Here is a 23,623-nt window from a genome sequence, read left to right on the forward strand (position 1 = left end):
AGTTTGAAAAGTGAAACGGACATTTATAGTGATTCAACGCAAAATCTCAAAACGAAAACAATAGTCTTTCAGGGACAAAGCCCCTTTGGACTAAAAAACAAACATTCTGCCTTATTTTTATTTTGGAATATGTGCAGATGCTTTATTCAAGAATTTGCATTTATATCGTTTAACGTCATTTTGCGTCACTATTATATCTGCTTTTCCTTTTATCTAAAATTGCTAGCATTTCTCATTGACGGACAACGACGAGCAATATTTTAAAAATATAATTAGCTATCTTTATTTTAGAGAACATAAAAACTGCCTGATACTTTTAAATGCATCGTAGTTTAAATAATTAAAAACAACATAATGAGAATGATTAATGAATCTCAAACTGCCAGTTACAACTCGAGTATCTTTCACCTTTTATTCTATATCAAGCTCAAATTTGAGCTTTAGAAAGAGAATCATGTTTCATTCAATTTCCATATCCGAGTCGAAATTCGAAACTGATGAATAAGTTTTCGTTTTAGAGTAATTTGCGAAAGATAGGTGTTTCACTCGGTATTCGGGAGAAACGTTAATCAGAACGAAAATCAGTGCTGTTAATCATTTTAAATAACTTTGAGAAATTATTAAAATTATGACATAAATTTTACAGAAGTTAACAGTAAAATGTTTTAGCAAAAGTGAAGTAAATTTCATAACTCAGAAAGGAAATTTTATGCTTCATTGTAACTACTAATCAGGATGTGCTACTACTTGCACCACTACAGCACTCAAGGAAAGGAGAGGTAAGTCTTTATAAATGTACCAGCACGACAGCCTTATATAAATTATTGGATATAAGCTATCTCTTAATTTATAATTAACTTATAATTAAAAAAATATACGAAATTCATCTTCAAATGGAAATTATGTTCAATTATTTTTTAACATTGGTTCTAAAGTGATCGTCGCCTTTTCAATCCAAGGAAAAAAATCAAATCATATTTAGATGCTAGATATATTACTTTAAGTGCATAATCTATGATACGAAATCTAATTTTTACGCAGATCCTATAGCAAGAAATTTCTAAGTAGAAAGTGTTCTCCGACTGCAAAACAGCTGTATAAAAATAATAAGTTCCAGAAACTATACCTACTAAGATTTTTGGCATTAAAAATTTTACTATTTATGACAAAGATTTCAGGAGGCGTCTCAACATTGAAATAATGGAATACTAATTCTAAATTCCAACTCATCTGCATGTTTAAGTCAAAGCATTCGACAATAATAGCCCAAGAAAACTGAAAAACAATGACTTGATATGAACACCTGCTTAACTAGTACGTTGATCATCTAAATGGAGCACTACAACATTCCCCTCACTAAGCTCGAGTGCAAAATCTACTTCGTACCTACTGTTAAATATGCCTATCTTTGTAGTAGATTAATGTATAGGTAATAGACATTCTCTTATTGAAAAAACAAGACTACATATATCTAGAACAATTTCTACTGCAAATGTTACACTTGTTACTACGGAAAGAATTAATTTTTGTGCAAAATTCTGAAGGCTTGAATGTATTCTGAAGGCTTTTGTAATGCACCGAAATACAGACAACAGGAAACTAAAAATATATTCCTTATTTACGAGGATATATAGAAAATATAATCATTTTTAAATATGATATTTTTTAGTAAGAAAGAGCATACTGCAACAAATAAATGAAAATTATATTTATTATTAAAATAATCCTCTATATTTCTCTCTTAGATATAAAAAATAATAAAACAACTAAAAAAATTTCAAAGCTTTCAGATTTTATATTACGCCCAAAGGGGCATTTTTTCATTTACATATATACACGTTTCGAGAGCATTTGGGCTAAAAATATTTAAATACAGCCTAATTTTAGAGTTTCCAATAGATAGTCACGTGCACTGGAGATAAATTTTTTTCCGTATAGTGTTGCCATTGTTCGTTTTAAAATCGTTGAGTTTGTTAATAAAAATTTCTCTAAAGTTTTATAAAATTTGAAATACACAATAAAATATTAAAAACTGCATATCTTTAGAATTTCCTACAGACAGTCTTGCGCGCTAGAGATAAAAATATTTTTTCCCCGTACAGCACTGCCATTACTTGCTTTCAAATTATTTAATCTGTTAATCAAAAATTCGCTTAAGTTTAATAAAATACGAAATACGCAATAAAATAAATTCGAAATTAAAAATTTGGGCTTCCAGGTGTCCATATTGGGACTATGTTTTTCAAAATTTGATGACTCTAGGTACCGTTATTTTTTCACAATGCGAATAAAAGCATACATTCATGCAAATTCTTTATTATTTAATTTCTTTAAACGTAAGACAGAGCGATAATATTTGGCGACAACTATTTGAAAAGTGATTTAGACTTTTATCCCGCAATATGCATTCAACGCAAAATCCCGTTTTGAGACTAAGAGCCCTTATGGACTCAGGTACATATATATGTACCTGATAAGAATATTATATATCAGGTACCTGATAAGAATATATGTACCTGATATTAATATATTGATGAATTATATGTACCTGATAAGGTTATTAAAAATTATTATAATTTTTATCACTCCAGCAATATTTTCACCAGGTGCATCTTTTCGGTGATACATTTTCCGGAGATATTTTTCCCAGTAATGCTTATTCAGAATATTTTTACGGTGTTCATTTTACTCAAGTCTCTAGATGAAAGGGTTATTTTGTATGATGTGAAATTTTAAAAGAATTTATTTTCATTTCATAAATATTTCATATAAATTTTCGATTTTATAAAATACTCAATTTCATAACGGCTCTATCTTTTTGAGATTTACTGTACTTTTCAGTCCCCTTTACTTTAAATCATCTACATTTTCCCGTGAAATACTGTTATGTACTAGTAGCAAAATATATCACACACGACCCTAAATGTAAGATAAAAAATATGTAAATCTCAAAATTATAATTTAAACTAGCAATGATCCTTCTCCCCCCTTTCTGTTCTAAAAATAACTTTTCTGGAGTGCGTGATTTCTAGGTCAGTCTATGTTCACATGGTTTGGTAACGCTGATGACGTAGCTAATTCGGAACCTGAACTCAAAATTTCGAGAACTGAAAATCTTCTCTTAATAAGCAACTTAAACCGAAACCTTCTCTTGGTGAGCTTCCATATTGGATAATTGCGCCCTTTTGCTTCTACCTCTGTTACCGCTAAGACGCTACTTGGCTAGTTTAGCCTATGCCAGGTATTGTCCATTGTTCTAAAAATATAATGTGTATAAAATTGTGGGGTGCATTGTACACCTACAATGATGATGCGAAATGAAAAAGGATAGATGTTCTCAGAATTCATTATCCAGGAACAAAATTATGTTTGGAGGTAGGAATCCAGGAACCAATTATCCAGGAACAAAATTATGTGGTATTATGGAAGTAGGAATAAATTTCCTGCAAATTTATTTCCTACCTACATGAAAATATTACCCTGGCAAACAAAACGATCCGAAGACAGCATAATGGGAAAAACTCATCTCGCTCGCTAAATTTAACGGAGGGAGAAATGTTCTTAATTATATTCGCATGGGCAGTTGCTATAAATTTTGTGAAGATTCGGAAGGTCGCATACCTTGCTAATGTAAGTTTTGTTTCTTTGTTTTTAGCTTTAAATATCAATTTGTTAATGACCCAAATGTGACGACAACACATAATTTACGAAAATTAAATATTGTTTTCATCTTTGTACAGAATTGTTTTTTCTTATGTATAAACACATTTGCTACCTTCAGGTGCAATTTAATATTAATTAAAAATATACTTTTCTATTTCTATTGATTTTACCGTAGCGTTCTTAACTATTGGAAGCAAGTGCATTTGTGCAATAAGAGAAATACTGAGGTGTTCTCTAAAAGCTGACAATGTTGCAAGGAGAAGTGGATAAAATTAAACCAGAGTTAAAATGAATGAAAGAAGACACAAGGTACATCGGCAATAAAACTGCTTTTAATTACATTGTTCTGAAAAAGAAAAGAAATTCCAACACTTAGTAAATAAGTTCATTTGTAAGTTTGCCAACAGATTTATATTTCCTCTGTTTAATGTTCCTCCTTTTTAGCTATCTAATTTTCAATGTGTGCAAATAAGGAGAACGATCCTTTTCTTAAATATATATACTTTGAGGAGCCATTATTCAGTTTTTCTAAAAGTCCAGAGAGGAAAGAAATCCACATTCGATGTCTATATTATGTAGAATTTCGCTTGGCGCCATTTTGGCTGAATCAAAGGCGAGCTGCACAATTATGTAAGGCGGGGATACATCTCTGACCTGCGAAAAACTCGCCCTTTTGGAGTTCCATCAATATCATATAGGAGACAGCTTTGACATTGGCCATCCCGAATTTAACTACAATGAATATTGCACAGTTTGCTGAGAATGAAAGTATATTGTTAATGACATATGTCCACATGAATGGTTCCACAGTTCATTTTTCACAGTACACAAAGGTTTTCTTTTAGATTCAAAGGCTTCAACAAATTTACTTTGTAATACGAGACTTGTCCATAAGACCCAATATTAATGAAAAATCACAAGACTTGCCCAACAAGGCCCACGAATGAGTGCGACAAAGCGAATCATATTTATGAAGACATTATCAACACGTTTTACAAAGGTTCAATGATTTTTGGTTAAGCTGCCAAAAGGTTACAAATTATTTTGTCAGGCACTCCAGCAATAATGCAGTAACTGTTAATTCATGCACAGCCAAGATACCACAAAACATATTTTAACAAGAACACCACAGAATAATGAGTAAATCAATGGTTGAAGCATCAAGTTCATTTTCTCAAGATCAGAAGGGAAAGACGGCAATGTGTTCAACTGATGTCTCAGCAGCCCAGAATTAAATTTTATCATATAATTCAAGTCTTATTAGTCGTAAATGTAAGATAATCATGCCATCGTTCAATAGGCAAAATCCAGCTTCAGACGAAAGCATTTCGAGGGATAGTCTGAACGGGTCTCTCAAAATGTATTTAATCTATCATTTGAGATCACCATCTAGCAAAAGTTGCATTCAGCATACATTGAGCCTACGTCATTTTTCTGAAATGCTTAGTGAAATTTAAGGAAACTATACATCTAAGATGTAAAACTGAATGACATCAACTGATCGAAAGTCGTTAAGGTATACGTTTTGTGAAAGGCTTCTTCCATAAGACATGACTTATAAAGATTAAATATTTACTAGAAATAAGTATCAGGAATATGCTGTTTTATTAATGTAATCAAAACGCTTCGTTTAGTGTTCAGTTCTAAAACTATCTTAAGGTTTTAGTGCAGTTAAACAATATTTTTAGCTATTTTTACAATAATAATGAAATTTAGAATTACTGTGATAATACTTTAGTTTCATTGTAATAAGAGTATTTATAACAAAAATGTAATCCTGAGGCTACTTCTGATATTTTTAGAGATTTAAATAGAGATAATGAACATGGTTCTTCAAATAATGACATTAAATAGATATCAATATAGGCAACATGAAGCATTTTTACAGATAATCTAGCATATCAACTCTTTTAGAATATTTACAAATAAAACAACACAAAATTAAAAATACATGCTTTATGCAGTAACACACAATGCAGTTGAAGAGGAACGATATCAAGTGCTTCAGAAAATGTATTAAATCAGCTGCCAAATAAGCTCTGCAACAGATTTACAGTTTGCAGTGCCACGAAACTTCCAAAATTATGAATTATTAGGTGGTTAATAAATGCTTCTCTCTTCAGTTCAGTTCTTGAAGCATCCTCGTCCTCATTAAAAACTTCAGAAGAATGAGTCATATTACGAATTGTGAGCTGAAACAGCTCGGGATACTTTTGGATTTACGTGCTCAAATGCTTGAGGAATTTAAAAATGAAATGATGCGCTAGAAAAGTTTTCAGTTGAGCAGATCACACTTTACTATTAAGCACAGCTTGTAGACACTTTCAAACAGAAGACGGATGTGGTACTATGATGCTGATATAAATCCCAAACTAAACAGATGGATTTGCAGATGCTGTGGTTCGGAAAAAAGAATGGTTACTTAACTTGCTGGAAACTGCAGAAAAATAAATCCTCGAAGATGGACTACCATGTCACCAGTTCTAATTCTCAAAATATAAGTACATTTTATATGAGTGCCTGAGAGCTTCTGCTGTCGGGTTCGGGTTTAGGTGACTTGGGAGTAGTCGTAGAATCTTCTGTTCTAGTAGAGGAACTCTGGTCTGTCTTGTTCTTGTTCTTGACACAGACGTAAACAGGTCGGTACAACACCACAGTTTCACCTTCTTCAACGCATCCCAGAGTCCCGTCGTATACTTGCCCCAATAAGAACTCAGGGCCGATGTACATTCCACCTTCCACATGGTCGCAACACATTTCTAGAAGGATGGAAAGGAAAGAAGTAATAAATAAAAGTCATATTAACATAAGCACTTAAAAAACGTTTTTATGAAAGGACATTTGCTTACAAAATTCAAATTTCCTCATATACTTTAAACTGAAAAAGAAAGGCCATTAAAACTTAATAGATTTCAGCTACGTGTGTTGAATAAAAATATACACATCTTTCGGCATTACTTCATTTATTAAAATACACAATCTGAGAAATTTATATTTACATTTAAAAACAGCAATATAAATTAATCAAGATACACACAATCGGTATGCACGTCATGAGAGACAAAGTTTTTTTTGCCCCTCAGATTTAGTCCTTTCTAATTACAACTTTTAGGAGTTTATGAATTCTGTTCCATAATTTTCCTCGAAGGAACAGATCTTCTCAATTTAGTTCTTCCCAGTTTTAGCTCTTCTGAGTCTCCAGATCAAAAGGTAATATTGTTGCACATGTGACATCCTTTACTGGTAATCAAGAGAATCAACGAAATACAGCTTCGTTGAGAGCATACCTGTAACGTAACGTTTAGTTATGCCCTATTTCAGGCTTTCTCAGTTGAGACTTTTTTTAAATCGTGTCATTTCAGCCTTTCATGATGGGGTGGATAAGAACGATTCACACTGCAGCCTTTTTATTCAGGGTGAACGCAAAATATGAAAGTGCAACAGGATATCACAGGACTGTATAAAGTGAGGTCACAATGGCTCTTCGCCCTTTAAACTTTACACCCTGCTTAAATAAAAGAGTAATGGCATTGGTAACCATACCTAATACAGAAAACAAGACCTTTTTAAAACTTGAGTTATGTTATAGCGTTACGGTTTTCTTGAAACAAAATTTTCTAATCTTGAAAATTGAAATATCGAAAGTAAAAAATCCCTTTGAAACAAAAAGTGAAAACAGATGAGGATTTGGCTAGGATTAAATCTGCATTAAAAGTATAATGTTCTAAAAATTCATGAAAATCGTGAGTTGAACTACATCATACTTTTTAATAATATATATTTATTATTTTACATGTTTCTAAAAATGCGACTTTGACTGTAGAAATGATTGTCAGTAGTATGTCAGTAGTATATACTGTAGAATGATTATTAAACCATAAATAGGGAAATGGATTTTTTACGACCATTTGTTTAACACAGTTACTGAGAGTGTATTAATTATTAAAATATCAGAAAAACAATATTTTGCTTTTTTTTAGAGACTGTCATCCGTTATTTGTTGCAAATAATAATACTGTGTCTATCTCTCCCTGGTCACCAATAAGGAAGTTTTCCGCATAGCTGCTCGGTAATACCACATTTCTCTAGTTTATTTACTCTAATTGTAGTTCACTACGATTAATAACTCCATAAAAGGGAGTTGAAACTGAAAAAATGATGCTCTGCAGTCATACTTTTGACAGAAATACAGACCAAGTAACGCAGTGGATGATGTTATGCTACGTTAAATATAAGCGTAGAAGCCACGTATGTTTTACCCTAAGTAAGTAGGTATTAGCCCTTTACAATTCTAATCTAGGAAGCCGATACCCTATAGCGTCCTGGAGTAGTGATGAAAATTGGTTACAGCCATTACCACTAACCTTGCCACCACCAGCAGCATCACCGGTAGTGCTACATTTCAAGTTAATTTAGGTATATGGCATCCTCGGAGCCACTCAGCATTCTCAAATTTGAAAAAGTCGAAATTTTTGAATCTAGCGCACAAGAGCTCTTTTGCCCTAGCGATAGAGGATTCCACTCCCATGACACGGACTCAAGTTCTGTCCTCCAAGCCAAACGGCCTCTCTCATCGCACTTCTGATTCGACCTATAGAGGTTGCTACGATTAATTTCTGTTTAACACCGAAAGCATGAACAACTGCGAGCAATATATCAATGATAGCAGTTATAGCTGCATTGGATGATGAGCAAAATTTTCAGGGCGTAAGAAAAAATGCAACTGATCTTTTGAGGTCGCTCCGTTAATTTAAGAAGTTCGTGTTGCTGATAGCCGTATTATTGCCAAACCATCTAAATATCTTGAAAAAAGTTGGAATGTTTGTAAATGTATTTTGTCTGCGCGGCATGAGGACACTTAAAGTACTACTGAGGCGGTAAGGGAGGAGGAGTGTGAAACTCTCGGATCTGTTACCCTTCATCAAAACTGGGATATAATGTCCTCGTTAAATCTGTCGTTTACTGTTGTGCACTTTGTGCAGCGTTCTCGATGAACTCGATGAAAGGGCTAAATTGCAGACGAGTATTCGTCATTTCCAAAGTGAATTAAGTTGCAAGTGTTCGGGAATTTGAAAAAATAACTAACCTCTCAATGAGGTACTTTTAAATATCAGGTGTCATATTAATGAGTCTTTTTGAATAGGAAGGACAGGGAGAATATGGAATGAACATGGAATTTTAATGAATATTGAATATGGAATTTCTATAAATTCCATATTTTACGGCTAATTCTTAGTTTTATGATAACGTGAGAATAAAACTACGTTATTCGGAATTTCTCTTTTATTTCAGTTTTTGAGCTCCGAATATTTAATTTCTAATTATTAACTCTAAGAAGGAAATGATACTGCGCTTAGTAAATATCTGAAGTATGCTATTTCAATAATGCAACTATGTATTTATAACAGAAACTTACTGAAAATAATAGCTTGCTGTCGTTATAGAATTACAAAATTTTGACACCGGAAACAAAACCTAATGGAGAAGCATATATATGAAAATGCAGCTTTTATCATAAAATAAAAATTAGTGTTCAATTAGATAGTTTTCAAGGGTTTGCTTCATAAAGAACACAATTTACTTGATCTTTAAATGCCATTTTATCACCGAAGATAATATTAAGATAATTTATAGTTTTGAACTATTAGATTGTTTTCCTTATAGATAAAGGTGATATATATTACCTTTTTACCTTCTTTTATGCCTACAAAAACACAGTGCTACACCTTCCTATATTAACTGTTAACTTTTATATATTCTATCAGCTTTAAGCCAAGTCTTGTTGTTCACTGCGTGCATGGTGTGAGTTGAGATATTTAAGTCTAACTGAGTCATTTGTCCAATTGATTGCTTCATAAACATCTGGATAGTTGTCTAAGTGCACAGTTCTAAGACACGCCTGCTTTAGTTTTTTTTGAGGGCTGGTACCAATTTGGATTTGATATGCATTCCTATGATGCCCTATTTGAATGAAATAATGCAACAATAGAATCTGTTGGCAAATTTTCCAGATTATCACGTTATACCATACTTTACTATTTTTTTTTATATTAAAACAGTGCAGTTTCATGATACCTAAAAATTTAACAAAACTTCTTTTAAGTAGCTTCCTCATGAAATGCATGAAAATGCAAACTGAACAATTTCAGCCATCGATCAGACATCTTTTTTTTTTTTTTTTCTTTTAAACACAAACAAAATATGGGAAGGAAACTTCTATTCTTAGAACACATATTCTAAGAATAAAATCTCAGAAACTTATTAGAATAGAAAATGATCCAAGTAAAAAGCCTTCTGAGTACAAAATCAAGTTATGAACTTTCAAGACTCGAAGATAATATTATAATTTTATCAAAAGCCTGAACTGCAAGTGAGGTTCTGACGAAAATAAGTTACCATTTCTTTTTCTCCTGTTTAATCTGTATTGATACAGAAGATATCACGTCACGCAGTAGTATGCTATTTCACTTTTGCAATGCATTTCCTTGAAATAATTTTGATAGTATGTATTTACATCAGAACTAACAGGAAAGATGCAAAAAATTAAAAAAGTTTAAAATACTTAGAACAGCTGTCATATACGGACTGGGTTGACGAAAGATTTCTCGCTAAACATTTTTGGCGAAAACTCCACGATTTTACTTATCTAAATTTTTTGTTTTCATTTCAAACTTAAAGCCTAAAATGACTGAAAAAGCGGTTTATGAAGACGATTTACGCAAAAAGTCCGAAATAAAAACAAAAAATTTAGATAAAAGCGGGAAGTTTCTTATCAAAAATGTTTGACGACAAATTTTAACGATAAAAGTCTACAATTGGGTGCCCCTTGTGTTTTTTGGCGATTCTATTTTTGACACCAAGATTGGCGCCAGGAAGGCACAATTTTAAGATGGCTGCTGCACAAAACCAAAATAAGAAGCTAAAGAATTGCACAAACTCTGTATCCATTTACACATCGATATATTTTCACTTAAAAAACATCAGAGAATTGCACAAACACGGAATTGCGGACTGCGTTGACTTTGTCCATGTACATATCAATCTAATTTCACTTAAAAAATAGGAAGCCAAAACCGAGTTAAAACTATCATGGCAACCAGAAATGGGGTTTCATCACCAAAATTGAACAAAATTTGATGCCAATTGAAGAGGCACCCAATTCTATACTACAGCCATTTGAACTAATATAACAACAATAAATTCCAAACAATTTCAACACAAATAAATTAAAAAAATAAAAATACAAAATTAAAGCAATGCAACAATTAAAATAACTGTCTACAAAATTAAAACAATAAAAAAGTAAATTCACTTACCACTCAAAATAGTTCCCAAAATATCAAAATATTAATTTCAAACAGAAACTTATAAGGACAGACATATCACATATATTTCTAAAAGTACGCTAATCACACAAAGCATGTGAACCAAAATGCCACGACTTAGCTACATCAGAAGTCTTTCTACAATTCAAAATTTCAAATGTTACAATAAAAACGTCAAACTGCAGAAAAACTAGGATCCAAACCTCAAACTTCGTTGAGAACCATTCGACTCAAAAATTCTGTATCCCATAAAAACTGCAAAAATACACTTCTGTCAGCATGCAGACAACCATGAACAAATGCTTCATTAATAACTGCAACAATATATCTTCTCAAAATAAATCTAACTTTAAAACACGTGGCTGATATCTCTCCACATCTTCCTTCATGATACTACACGCCATTATTCTACACATTACCAAAAAACCACCCCGACGAAATAAAACCACACTCCCCACAAAAGTTTTCAAGTAAAAAGGAGAAACAAACAAAATATCACCAAAATCATCCAACGCAAAATATCGCCACATTTGGCGACCACATGTGTCCCGGGGCTTATATAACATCTTAGCCAAATATTTTTGTCTTTTATGAATAATGTAAGTTTTTTCTACCAATAAACTTACCATATTCTATCTTTGGCTGTTGGTTTGAATTGGGAATTCTGAAAGGACAGGTAGCTATCGTGATTGGAAAATTCATGTGAAGATCATCTCCGGACTTTTCCATTTCCACCCACACCTGTACAGTAAAATGACATATAAAAATGAGGTAAAAAGAAAATATGTGTATATATATACATATTTTTGTATACATAAAGAGTACAGAAGATAAAACTTTAATTCTAAGTTACAATAGTGTTATTTTTAATTTGTCTTATTTAGTTAAGTCTTATTTTTAATTTGTTGATTTCTCCTTACTATTCTAAAGATATCAATATAGCTAATAATAAATCTTTCTGAACTACGCCATTTCAGAATTAATTCCTGTCATACAGTTCTTATATACTACTCATGACGCATGAACTATCGTAACGCAGAAAGTCTTTTAGCCGACACAGTTAAATATATATATATCTTTACAAATAGCAGGCACTTGCCTATAAAGGCATTGGCCACTACTAAGGCCAGAACTGGTAGCCATTTTATTGTGGAGGCACCTAATAGGCGGCCACAGTTACCTCTTATGAAGGGACAGACAATTTTACATCCATGCCTTCTTCGTACCCGGGTCTTTTGGTATCGCAGTCAGGCTCCCCTAACCAATATACCGTCTGGGCGGCCCTACAGTTAAATATTGCAAACCAAAACTTTTGTTGATTAGCAACAACAAAGTAGAGCTAGAAAGCTAGAATCTCTTTAACATTCATATAGTAATCTACGCATTTTCTTCTCACCTTCTCTGTCCTTTTTCACATGTACTCCACCGCATCTCACATTTACTTAAAATAATGTTATAAAAATGGAAAATTACCAGTATAAGTATAAAGGCGCGCATATTGCCCCAGTTTAACTGTGTATGTCCAGAATGTTTTGTTAAGAACTGCTTAATCGGCCATGATTGCAAACACATCTTAATGCACCAGCTCCATCATAATGTTCCACGAAACAAAGAAATACCGTTAATACTTATATTTTAGTCGTAATACTAGTTTGCATTCCTATAAACCAGAGGCATGCAGCCGTCTGCTAATGGTAATGGCACTTTCAAGATGCTAGAGGGAGAGGATCACTGCTTCCTCAATGTCCGCAACCATGGCAGATGGGGGATGCCCCACAACATTTCAGTCTTTACTCATCACTGTCTCTGAAAGTTCTTTCAGCGTTTTGAACTTCGAATGTGCACATACCTTTCTAAATGCCGCCAATAACTTGCTTCAGTAGCATCTGAGTGATCAATTTGGTAAATAATACGACGAAATAACCATCTGCCTACATGCAGTCCTACGATGCCACTTTTCGTTTCTTGGTGGCAAATTAGTCAATGGCACAGTACACTTTAAACAGATGGTTTGAAAATAACATATTAGTCAAAATAGAAATTACGTTCAACGGGATGACTTTTCATAGTGGCAAGTAACGGCGGCAAGTTTTGCTGTTGTTAACGTCCCTTGGACACGGAAGTTAAAACTTGAATCATTTGCATATCTTAACAGTAATGAAACTGTGCTTGATTTTATTCAGTTAGCTTCCTTCCTTGTGGGCCAGGAAACAGCCTCCGTGGACATGGCCGTATTCAAATAACTTACTTATAGATAACACGTGTGTGAAAGGCTTTTTTTTTATAATGACTAATATATATTGATAACTGATTCTTAAAGATTAGAAATGGAACTATCCGTTCTGCTCCAAAATCAATCAAGAAGATATTTTGCTACTTTTTAATATCCTTATCAATGAGCTCACCCTACGGTAATAGCAAAATCACAAAATATGCGGATGATACGATCGTCCTGATCAACAAGTCAATTAATAATCAAGATGGGGGGGGGGAAAGAATGAATGCTACTAAATGCAGCATATTTTATTATAGAAAGCAGATGTATATGCATATAAGCATTGTATAGGCAAGTATGAGCATATGGGCATTGTTAGATAAAAAATTCGAAACTTGGCTGTAGAAAAGTCTCTCAAACCATGATTTTTCCATTATGCTCTACTTAATTGGTCTACTAGAGCTTTAACTCACAGAAAATAATATATATATATGTGGGTGGAGAGTTGAAGATGATATTCTTAAGTAAATAACACTTCCACACCACAGATATTTAATGAATAATAATCGAAAAGCTAAAGATTTGAATTAAAATAAAGTTCCGCATCAGTAAATATTTTTGAAAAGCTGCTCGGCGTCTGCTCGCACCCGCTATCATGTACAGTTCTTTACTTTTCACCTTCGCTTGGAATCAACCATATAGCTGTAATGTTCAAGTAATCAACATCTATCTCCTCGCTCTCGCTGTCGGCGCACACGTGATGCCCTCTGGTGGCTGTGTTGAACTAACTGATACCACACACATATATATGTCAATTTGTCATATACATATATATACACGCATATGACAAACTCACATATTATATAAACATATGACAAATTCAGTGGCATATGACAAATTCACATATCCATTACGATCTATTAATTCCAAAAACTTTATAAATTCTCACAACTTTTTGTAAAAAGAGGATTTTCACAGAAATTAACTCTTTAGCAAATTATGATCTAGCTGTGGATTACACATACAAACAAAGCCTAATCGTTGCTTATGTTCAAAAGGCACAGGCTTTAAGAATTTACCAAATCATTCGAAATCTTTTCATAATGCTGTTTTTCTTTTACGAAAACGGGAAAGTGAGCATTAGGAGCTCAAGAATTCACGCTGCTTTTACAGTACCCCAGACTGTTATTGATAAAATTTTTATGTCATAATCACTAATTACTTACATATGGCGAATTGTATAAAAAGTACTTACATAAGGCAAATTGTATAAAAAGTACTTACATATGACTAGTACTTACAATGAATTTTAAATATTTAGGCGTGATATCGCGAAAGTCCGGTCGCACGCGTAACTTATGCGCTGCACCCTCGCTAGGAACGGCCTCGTTCATAGGAAATCATTATATTCGACAAACTATATAAGTTTACTTACTTAACTAGGCCTTAGTTTCCTATTTACGGGCCTTAAATTAAATGAACCTTTACATCTACAGAACATAAAATTGCAATTCATGATATTTCCGTATTTTGTTGCTGACCATCGGAAATCCATTTATCTGTCCTCCAGCACATTATGATGAGATTCCCAAATGTACGAACACTTCTAAAATATAAACTTTGAGAGTTGCAGAGGTTTCTTCTAATCAATTGGCCCACCAGCAGCAAAGATGTAAAGTCGTTGAACACTGGCCTGAGTTCATCCCGAGTTTGATTCTGAGCGAATGGTCTGCTTGCATGGGCATTTTCGAGAATTTTCCTATACGTAATGTGGACACAAGCCAGTTTCCCTCAGAAAGCTCTCCCCGAAGGCACCCGTGCCTTAGGCAGGTAACCCTAGCGTGCTTTGCCCCAAACAAATAAACACAATCTTCCAATGAAATCGCAATCAAGGTCATCCGCCATTTACTAAAAAGATTCGCCTTCAAATATCAAGATAATATTTAGATCCAGGCCAATTCAAGTTATGACCAATCAAGTTATAACTTGAATGCTATCTGCTGTTCTCTGAGCAAGAGGTACTTCATATGTTTAGGACTTCGATATTTAAATCATTGCAGAAAAATAAGTTTTTTTTTAAAAATTTTTATTTAAAAGAAAACCACTTTTCATAGAGAATAAACTTCTAATTTAGTTATTTATATTCTACATGTAGACAATTAAATTATAAAAAAAATTAACAAGAATTAGCAATATCATGTTATTTGGTGACTCTCAGATTTTAGAATATAGGTTTGAAAATTATCAATTTCCATGATTACGTGAAATTCTAAGGCTGGTGAGACATTTCATTGTTTTTGTTTACAGTATAATATTCGGAAATCGTTTGTTTTCGTTATAAAACATCTGTTTATGCCAAAAAAGTGAAAATAAAAGAAAGATTTAAAAATTTGAAAATGACTTAGCTTCTGGGCTTATTCATTCAACGTTATTTACTTTTCCCCCAAACCATATTTTGCGGGGTTATGATTAAGCGGAATATTGTTAAATGATATTTTACTGCACATCCAAGAAAATTAATTAAAAAACTCTCCCTTTCCTATTAAGACTATAAAATAAATACATAATTACCTTCAGAAAGTTTTTGCATCAAATAGTTTTTGTAGTATTAGTTATGCCATTCCAGAGATTCTACTGGGCAAGAATTAATGTTTGCAACCGAATTATGTTTTCTTCTTAATATTATTGCCCGTATATTTCCAAGGAAATGTGCTAGCATAACGTTAACTGTTCATCACGTGTGTCTAAAATCTAAGGAAGTTAAAAATACAAAATATAATATTTCACTAATAGCGGCCAATGCAAAACATTGCATGTAAGTCGGAAATTAAGATTTGATTCTAAAGTAAAAGTGCATTTTCACTCTCACTTCTACCGTCTTAAAATGAGGCGATGAAAACAAAATGGCGCGCTCCCAGCCATATCTTGCTGAACTTTCTAAATATAGATTTTAAAGCTTTTCTCTGTTTACTTAAATTCTGCTTAGGGATAGTCTTATCCGATTCGCACCTTTTTGGTAAACAATTTCAAATCTACTAGACTGCTAAAATATATCGCTTTTACAAACTCAGATTATTTTAAGAAACAAAACTGGAAAACAATTTACTTATTATAATTCGGACTAAGAATTCTATTTCAAATTACGAACTCACTTAAAAGCATTAAAATACAACATGATCGTTAAGAAACTTTTATATTCTTGAAAAAATTGCATAAATAGCTCCCATTTAAATTAAACTTACTTTTCGGCTACAGAGAAAAATGTTTAAGCACGAAAAAATTTTACTTTTTGATTTGATATATTTCGTGTTTTAAATAACGTAATCTTAAGAGCATATGATAGGAAAGATTTTTTAAACTTAGCGTACTGTATTTCTGGGAAAAAGTAAATATGTCTCTCTTCATTTAGAAACATATAATGATACGAAAAATTAGCTTCTGAATAGCCGAAGGAAAAAATAACAAAATTTGATGATAAAACACAAAATTCCAACTTTCCAAAATTTGAAAAATCCTATTTCCCAATTCCAGAATGAATCAATTACCTTAGAACATAATGAAATTAAATGAATTACTTACCTTAAGAACATAATATATCTGTAGAAGGCGGCAGACACCGATAAGTGTAGGTGGCATGACGGGGACAACCAGACTAGAGGAACTGTCGAATTTGGACCTTGTATTGGGACTGATGGGGTCCCCCCTGTATTCCAGCACTACATGGTTAACTTCTTTAGACATTCCCAGTACTCCTCGGTCGATGAAATATTCTACATACTGATAAGAAAAAGACAATCAATCACAAAATCACAGAATTCAATCATAGAATGAAGCAACATTATAAATACAGTTTAATAATATAAAAATCTGTGGCTAATTTCAATTTTTGCGACAAAAAATATATTGGTTTTTTAAATGTTGAATATCTTGTCAAAGAATCAACTCAAACCCGAAGTAAAGCTGAACTGAAAACAGCGAGAGAGCAGGATTATTAGTAAAGTGACATTTATCTCTGTGGGTATCATTTACTCTTACTATCCAAGCACTTCTTTGGACTGGGGCACTGCTTTAAAAGTCAACGTACCGCATTTTGTTATTTATTGCAGTTTTTATCCATTTCAGGCTAAACATTGTACTTGATGAGGATCATTCTCAATTATTGCTTTTAAAATGCCACTTCTACCCTTCTTTTGTTTGGGTGAGACCATTTATAAGGGTCAAAATTCTTATCTTCAAATTCCAGTCTTCAAGAAGCATTCACATCAGCTTCAGTTTTGAAAAGAATGCAAAATGAAACTGAACTAATGGCTATTGACAGTAGAGTTTACAAATAAATGTTCCAAAGATTAGGATTCGAATGCACAGAAATTTGAGAACGAAGAGGTGAACTCATTTTTCTAGGTTTACTGACATGAGCCGTCAAATGACTCAGGAGACGTGGAAGAAATTTATTAGCATTCTTTATTCTGAAGTTAAATACACTGCTGGCCGTTAAAGTTACAACACCATGAACAAAAACAAATAAACAAAATGCACGTAAAAAGTATACCATGAAGACAAAATGATTAAATTTGTAAGCATTTTGGAGGTTTACAGAGATGCGAAATTAGTAAAATGCTGTTTGCAGAGATGCGAAAATGCTGCCACAGCTAAAACGGCCTTTACCCCATTAGGCAGGAGTCAAACTGGGCTTGGATGACAGAAATGGGCAACTCATTGCTTGCTGCTTCAAGTCTATGCCACCCTTCATTAACCGTTTATTAACTTTTATTAGCTGGAGAGGGGAGGCGAGCCAGTCTCTCAGCAACCCATGACCAGATGTTTTCAATGGGTGACAGATGTGGACACCGTGGAGGCCAGGGCTGTAATTGAATACTCTGTGTATCGAGGAAGGTCAGACCACGACGTGCAACATATGGTCTTACGTTATCTTTTTGGAATATGGCGTTTGGGGGCCTCGAAGACAGGGAACAACCACTGGACGTCAGATGTCAGAAATGTACCCATCTGCGTTCAAATTACCATCGATCCGAACTAGAGATGTGCGTGTTGTATACCCAATGACCGCCCAAACCATCACACCAGGTTCAGGACCAATATGCCGATATCGAATGCATGCAGGCGACGTGGGGTCTCCTCGGACTCTCCAGACGTGTATACGGCCATCCAAATATTGCACGTAGAACCGAGACTCGTTTGAAAAGGCGATATTGTGCCATTCGTGTACTCAGCTTTGTCGTTTGGCGCACCAGATTCGCCGTCTCTCTCTATGCTGCATTGTCAAGGGCCAAAGAAATGGTAATGGCCATCCTGCTGATAGTCTGTGTTGCTGCAAACGTCGACGCACCTTAGGAGCTGATACTGGGCGTGCTGCAAACATGCCCATTTCCTGAGTAATGGTGCGTGATGTGATCGTACGGTTTTTCAGGGCTGACCTCACAATATGTCTGTCCTCTCTGGTGTTAATCATGGGAGGGCGTTAAGATCCTGCATGCCGTTCAGTATGGCCCTCAGCAATCTATTGATTCTATATTCGCATGACAGTGGTTGGATGTCGACCAGTGTTGACCGGTGATATAACGGAACGATAAACTACACTTTCGATAGGCAACGATCTTGCCTCTATCGAATTTCGAAACTTGCTGGTAAGCATTTCCTCATCTTATTCGAGGCATAGCACGATATTTTGAGCAAACTCCAACCTTACTACTACTTTCCAAATGAGAAATCCACTACACAACTTTTCTTTTATGCAGTGCTTCAGATGTCGTTTCTCCCTTCTGAGTCGTCTAATAGCGGTGAAATGCTAATCATTTGCATATCCCAACATCTTCCTTTCATGTGATCTTGAGGCCCACCAGCGGCCGAGCAGTAAAGTCGCTGAACACTGGTAGTTCGGTCCGAGGTTCGAATCCCGCGAACGGGCTGGCTGCATGGGCGTTTTCGTGGTTTTCCCCATGTGTAACGTGTATACGAGCCAGTTTCCCTTAGAAAGTCCTCCACGAAGGCATTCCTCCTCTTAGGCAGATAGCCCTCGAGGCTTTGCTGCCATAATCACACACACAAATGTGATCTTGACGTTTGTGAGATCATTCCTTCCTGGTGTTGCAGTTTTAGGGGCCAGCAGTGTACGAGTAATAGTTTAGTAACGATTCATTCGCAAATAGTATGGAACTAAAGAGATGTAAGCTTTAATGATATATTTATTCATTGCTTTTATTAACTAAATTTTTTTTAGTAAAGCGTTTAAAGGATTTTTAGTAATTGAAGCTTTATGTAAAAGCTCAAGTTCTTTTTGACAGCATGTTATTTGGCCAATATACGCGTGTAAGCTGATTTTTATTTACCTAATTACATTTTTATGTAATTTACAATAGTATTTGTGGTTTTTATTTGACTTTCTATCCTTTTGTTTGAAGAAAAGTCACAAGAATATTTTGGCTTTTAAACTTTTGATCATTCAACGATTTCAAGTTAAATGTGGTAAGGTAAATATGGTTTCAAGTAAAAATGGGTAGGTTAGATGCATAACAATATTTTATTTTAGCATAAATACAGTGCATACGTCATACAACATCATTATTGAAAATTCTAGGTTACAGTTGTGCGCTATACTTTGGTAGCTTTCTGTTATCTTTCCTTTCATTAATTAAAAAAATTTATTTAATTAGTTTATGTTAGCTTTCTGTTGATACTTTATGCTTATTTGGCCTTGTATGTCATATACGCTAATTAGTAAATAAGCCTTTGTCGGCGCATAAGCCATTGTCAAGGGAAGCCAAAGTAATGGTCACCCTGCTGATAGTCTATGTTGCTGCAAACGTCGACGCAGCAGAAAGAGAAATTTTCTGAGAAGAAAATAGGAAAAGAGACTTGTTTCGTCGAGTAACTTTCTGTAACTTTCGACAGTGCTTATTGGAGTTTACAAGTACCTTCCTTACCTTAACAATGCATCCAGTTTCTAAATGCTAATGTTGCATTATCGTTATTTCAAAATCAGAAATCATGATATTTTTTACTGTATACGTCATTACAAAATGTTATCATTTTTGTAAGATCGCAAATATAAATATAAATCGCAGCTTTTTTCAACAATTGAAATTTGAATAAAATGTGCGGTTTATTTTCGGGTAATACGGTAAATTAAGAAACATGTACCTTCCAATAAGCTATAAGAAATAATTTAGAAGGACGGTGAACAAATATTTCAAAACCACTTAATGTTTTCGGGTTAAATGCTTATTATCCAACGGATCTTTACTTTAATTAATTCCTACGTCGTAGACAAGAACTTGACTGCAACTCTCTCCATAAGATTTCTCAAGATTGGCAGACTAACGATTCCCCCCCCCCCCCAAATTAAAAAAAAAATATGCCCCTTATCAGCTAGGGATACACCAGCCGCCAAGTGGTGAAGTCGCTCAGCACTGGTGGTTCGGACTATAGTTCAAATTCCGCAAGCGGATTGGTTGCATGCGCATTTTTGAGGTTTTCCCCATGTGTAACAGGTCAATTTCCCTTAGAAAGTCCTCCATGAAGGCATTTATCCGTTTAGGCAAATAGCCCTCGAATGCTTTACCATAATTAATTAAACCAAACCAACTTTTTTAATTAGGTTTTGCGTCAGAAGATTTGTTCTTTTCCTACTCTTTTTGCATATTAAAGTAATTTACATACAAATTAAGCGATATGATTTTACGGTATTTCCACAGAAAATTATTTTTTCTACCATTTATCTGAGAAAATATTTTTATCTCCAAAATAAAATCCTTATAAATCTCTAAATCTTCTATCAACAAGAATTTTGTTTTCACAGTAACAATGGTACCATAATTCTAGAACTAGTTTTGCTGTAATGACCAGTGAGTCAGAATATCATCTACAGTGATATAAACGAACATGAAATATGTTTTTCAGCCCCCCCTTTTTTTGCTTTTACTAATCCAATAACTTGTAGTAATTTCAGTAAGTAATTTTATAATCAAAAGATTATGCCTTCTTTTGTCTTCAGCTTAAGCAAACACAAGAAACAAAATGCATTCGAATTTTCTTGAGCCTACGGTAGCTTCTAGGAAGAGTTATTTGGATCTGAACAAAGGTTCACAGCTTGTACGGAATTTATATCTTCAGCAATAAAAGCTTCCTTAAATCTATCAAGATTTGTATCGCAGATTTCATTTGTTTCAATGAAGATGACGGATAGAACCTATGTCTGGAACATTTTAAATTGACCTTTGCGGTGCTCTGATTTTTGCATAAGCCAACAGCAAAGTATCAGATTTGAGGAAGATTCTAAATCTTCTGACAGATTGCAAGAAAAAGTGAGTTCACGCATTTTCATGAGCATACATTTTCTATATTCTCAAACACGCCTTAAAGTTTCAGATATGGTACAACGATTTGATTTTGTTTGGCTTCTGGATTTAGTAAACTTTTTTTTTGTTAAGTTCTTTACTGCTTGATGATTGCTAATCATATTTCGAATTTCTCACATATCACTTTCATCCCGCTAAACTAAAAATTTGACTTTATTCATCCAAAGCGGAAGACGTAATTTTGTTCTTCTAAACTAACAGAAATGATCTTACAGGAACGCGTTTGTAAGAATAGAAACTGAATACGATTATATGTCTCTTCCAAGCCGATTTGCAAATACAACATCTACATTCAAAAAGTAGAATTTTGCGCTAGGTGAAATTCCTCCGACTGTTGGTTTTTATATCCTTTTTCTCACAGCAGGCATTCGTTTTTCTGATTGAGGATATAGTTGGCGAGTATTAAATGCTGCAAAGAATAAGATTAGACATTGCTGATTAAAGCTGCAATTGCCTAGAATAATTACTTCCGCAAAATGTGTGCTATCGTGTGTTCAAATTTGGAAGACAAAATTCTTTAAACAAAATTGATGAAACAGACAGAAGTATTAAAAAAGTGAATGCTCAGTCCTCAAATTTTCGTTGGCGTTTGCAAGTTTTCTTATAAAGCTGTAAAGAGACATTCGAAAATAAGAAAAAAAGAAATAACTCATAAAGATATCATATTCTCAAACTACTAAAAAGGATACTAATCTCAGGTTTTAAAAGCTATGGTTTCACCATTTTACGTCAAACCACATATATAATTTCGGTGTCCGCCGATAACCTCGCGGCAAAAACATCGCGGACGAAAACGTCGCAGAGAAAACAACGCAAGGCGAAAACGTCGTGCTACAAAACATCGTAGGTGAAAACATCGCAAAGAGACAACATCGCAGTTCTAAAACATCGCGGTACAAAACATCGTCGTCGAAAATAAAGCGGTTCAAAAACTTTGCAGTTTAAAAACATCGTCGTCGAAAATATCGTGGTAAAAAAATAAAGTATCTACAAATCATCGCATGACGATAACATCGCAGACATACGTTTTTCAGGCTTTAATAACTGTAAATGGATATTCCCATAATGATTTGTGAGCGCAAGATGTAAAGAAGGATAATTTTTACTTTCACACTTTTTTATTAACTAATAAATTTTTGCTGAAAAAGTAAGAAGGAAACTTAAGCATAGAAAATTAAATGCAACTTATAGATTATACTTTTCATGAAAAATTACCAGTAAAAACTTTATAAAAAATGATTTATTAATGGCCTTTGTTAGTTAGCTATGTCGGTTTAAAATTCTATTAAGTGCTATAAGTTGCATTAATTTTCTATGCTTAAGTTTCCTTATTATCTCAGCAAAAATTGATTGATTAATAAAAAATATGAAAGTAAAAATTATCCTTCTTTCCATCTTGCGCTCACAAATCATTACGGGAATATCCATTTACAATTATTAAAACCTGAAAAAAGTATTTTCTGCGATGTTATCGTCATGCGATGATTTGTAGATACTTTATTTTTTACCACGATATTTTCGACGACGATGTTTTTAAACTGCGAAGTTTTTAAACCGCTTTATTTTCGACGACGATGTTTTGTACCGCGATGTTTTATAACTGCGATGTTTTCGCCTTGCGTTGTTTTCTCCGCGACGTTTTCGTCTGCGATGTTTTCGGCTGTAACCATAATTTCATGGATCTGACTACTGGTGCCCATACACAACAAAATCGAAGGGCAAAACATATCAACAGGGTACTGCACATCAGCACGTGGATCCACCCGGGGAAAGAGTAAGGGAAACAATGACTTTCAAACAATTATCCAAGTAGTTTTATCTGCAGCAGCAGATTTTTCTATAAACTGTGGTGAAGCAAAACTGTAGCATGTAAACATGGGAACTGTACATAAAGTTTTACTTTTGTTAAAAATCAGCTTACTTAAACTCAATCTGCTTTCCCTTTCTTAAATCGTAAGATACATTGCAACTTTTCAGACAGTACTAAGTCAGAAATTCATTTTGGAGCATGTTTTCGACAGAAGCCGATCGATTCTCTTCGGTAT

General features: G+C 33.9%; 1 protein-coding gene across 3 annotated transcripts in view; it reads right to left on the reverse strand.

The window, feature by feature from the left end:
- Positions 1 to 3,977: 3,977 nt before the first annotated feature.
- Positions 3,978 to 23,623, reverse strand: part of LOC118183879 (arrestin domain-containing protein 2-like) — a 390,857-nt gene continuing 371,211 nt past the window's right edge. For all 3 annotated transcript variants that reach the window (XM_085811621.1, XM_085811622.1, XM_085811623.1), the window contains 3 exons: positions 16,783 to 16,980; positions 11,615 to 11,729; positions 3,978 to 6,422 (listed from right to left, as the gene is read on the reverse strand). In XM_085811621.1, coding sequence (XP_085667747.1) covers positions 6,172 to 6,422; positions 11,615 to 11,729; positions 16,783 to 16,980 — 564 coding nt within the window. In that variant the 3' untranslated portion in view covers positions 3,978 to 6,171. The remainder of the gene's footprint in view (positions 6,423 to 11,614; positions 11,730 to 16,782; positions 16,981 to 23,623) is intronic.

The sequence above is a fragment of the Stegodyphus dumicola genome, chromosome 2, assembly GCF_044657685.1.
Source record: "Stegodyphus dumicola isolate Sdum_Otavi_A_Nest chromosome 2, ASM4465768v1".
NCBI classification, from domain to species: domain Eukaryota; kingdom Metazoa; phylum Arthropoda; class Arachnida; order Araneae; family Eresidae; genus Stegodyphus; species Stegodyphus dumicola.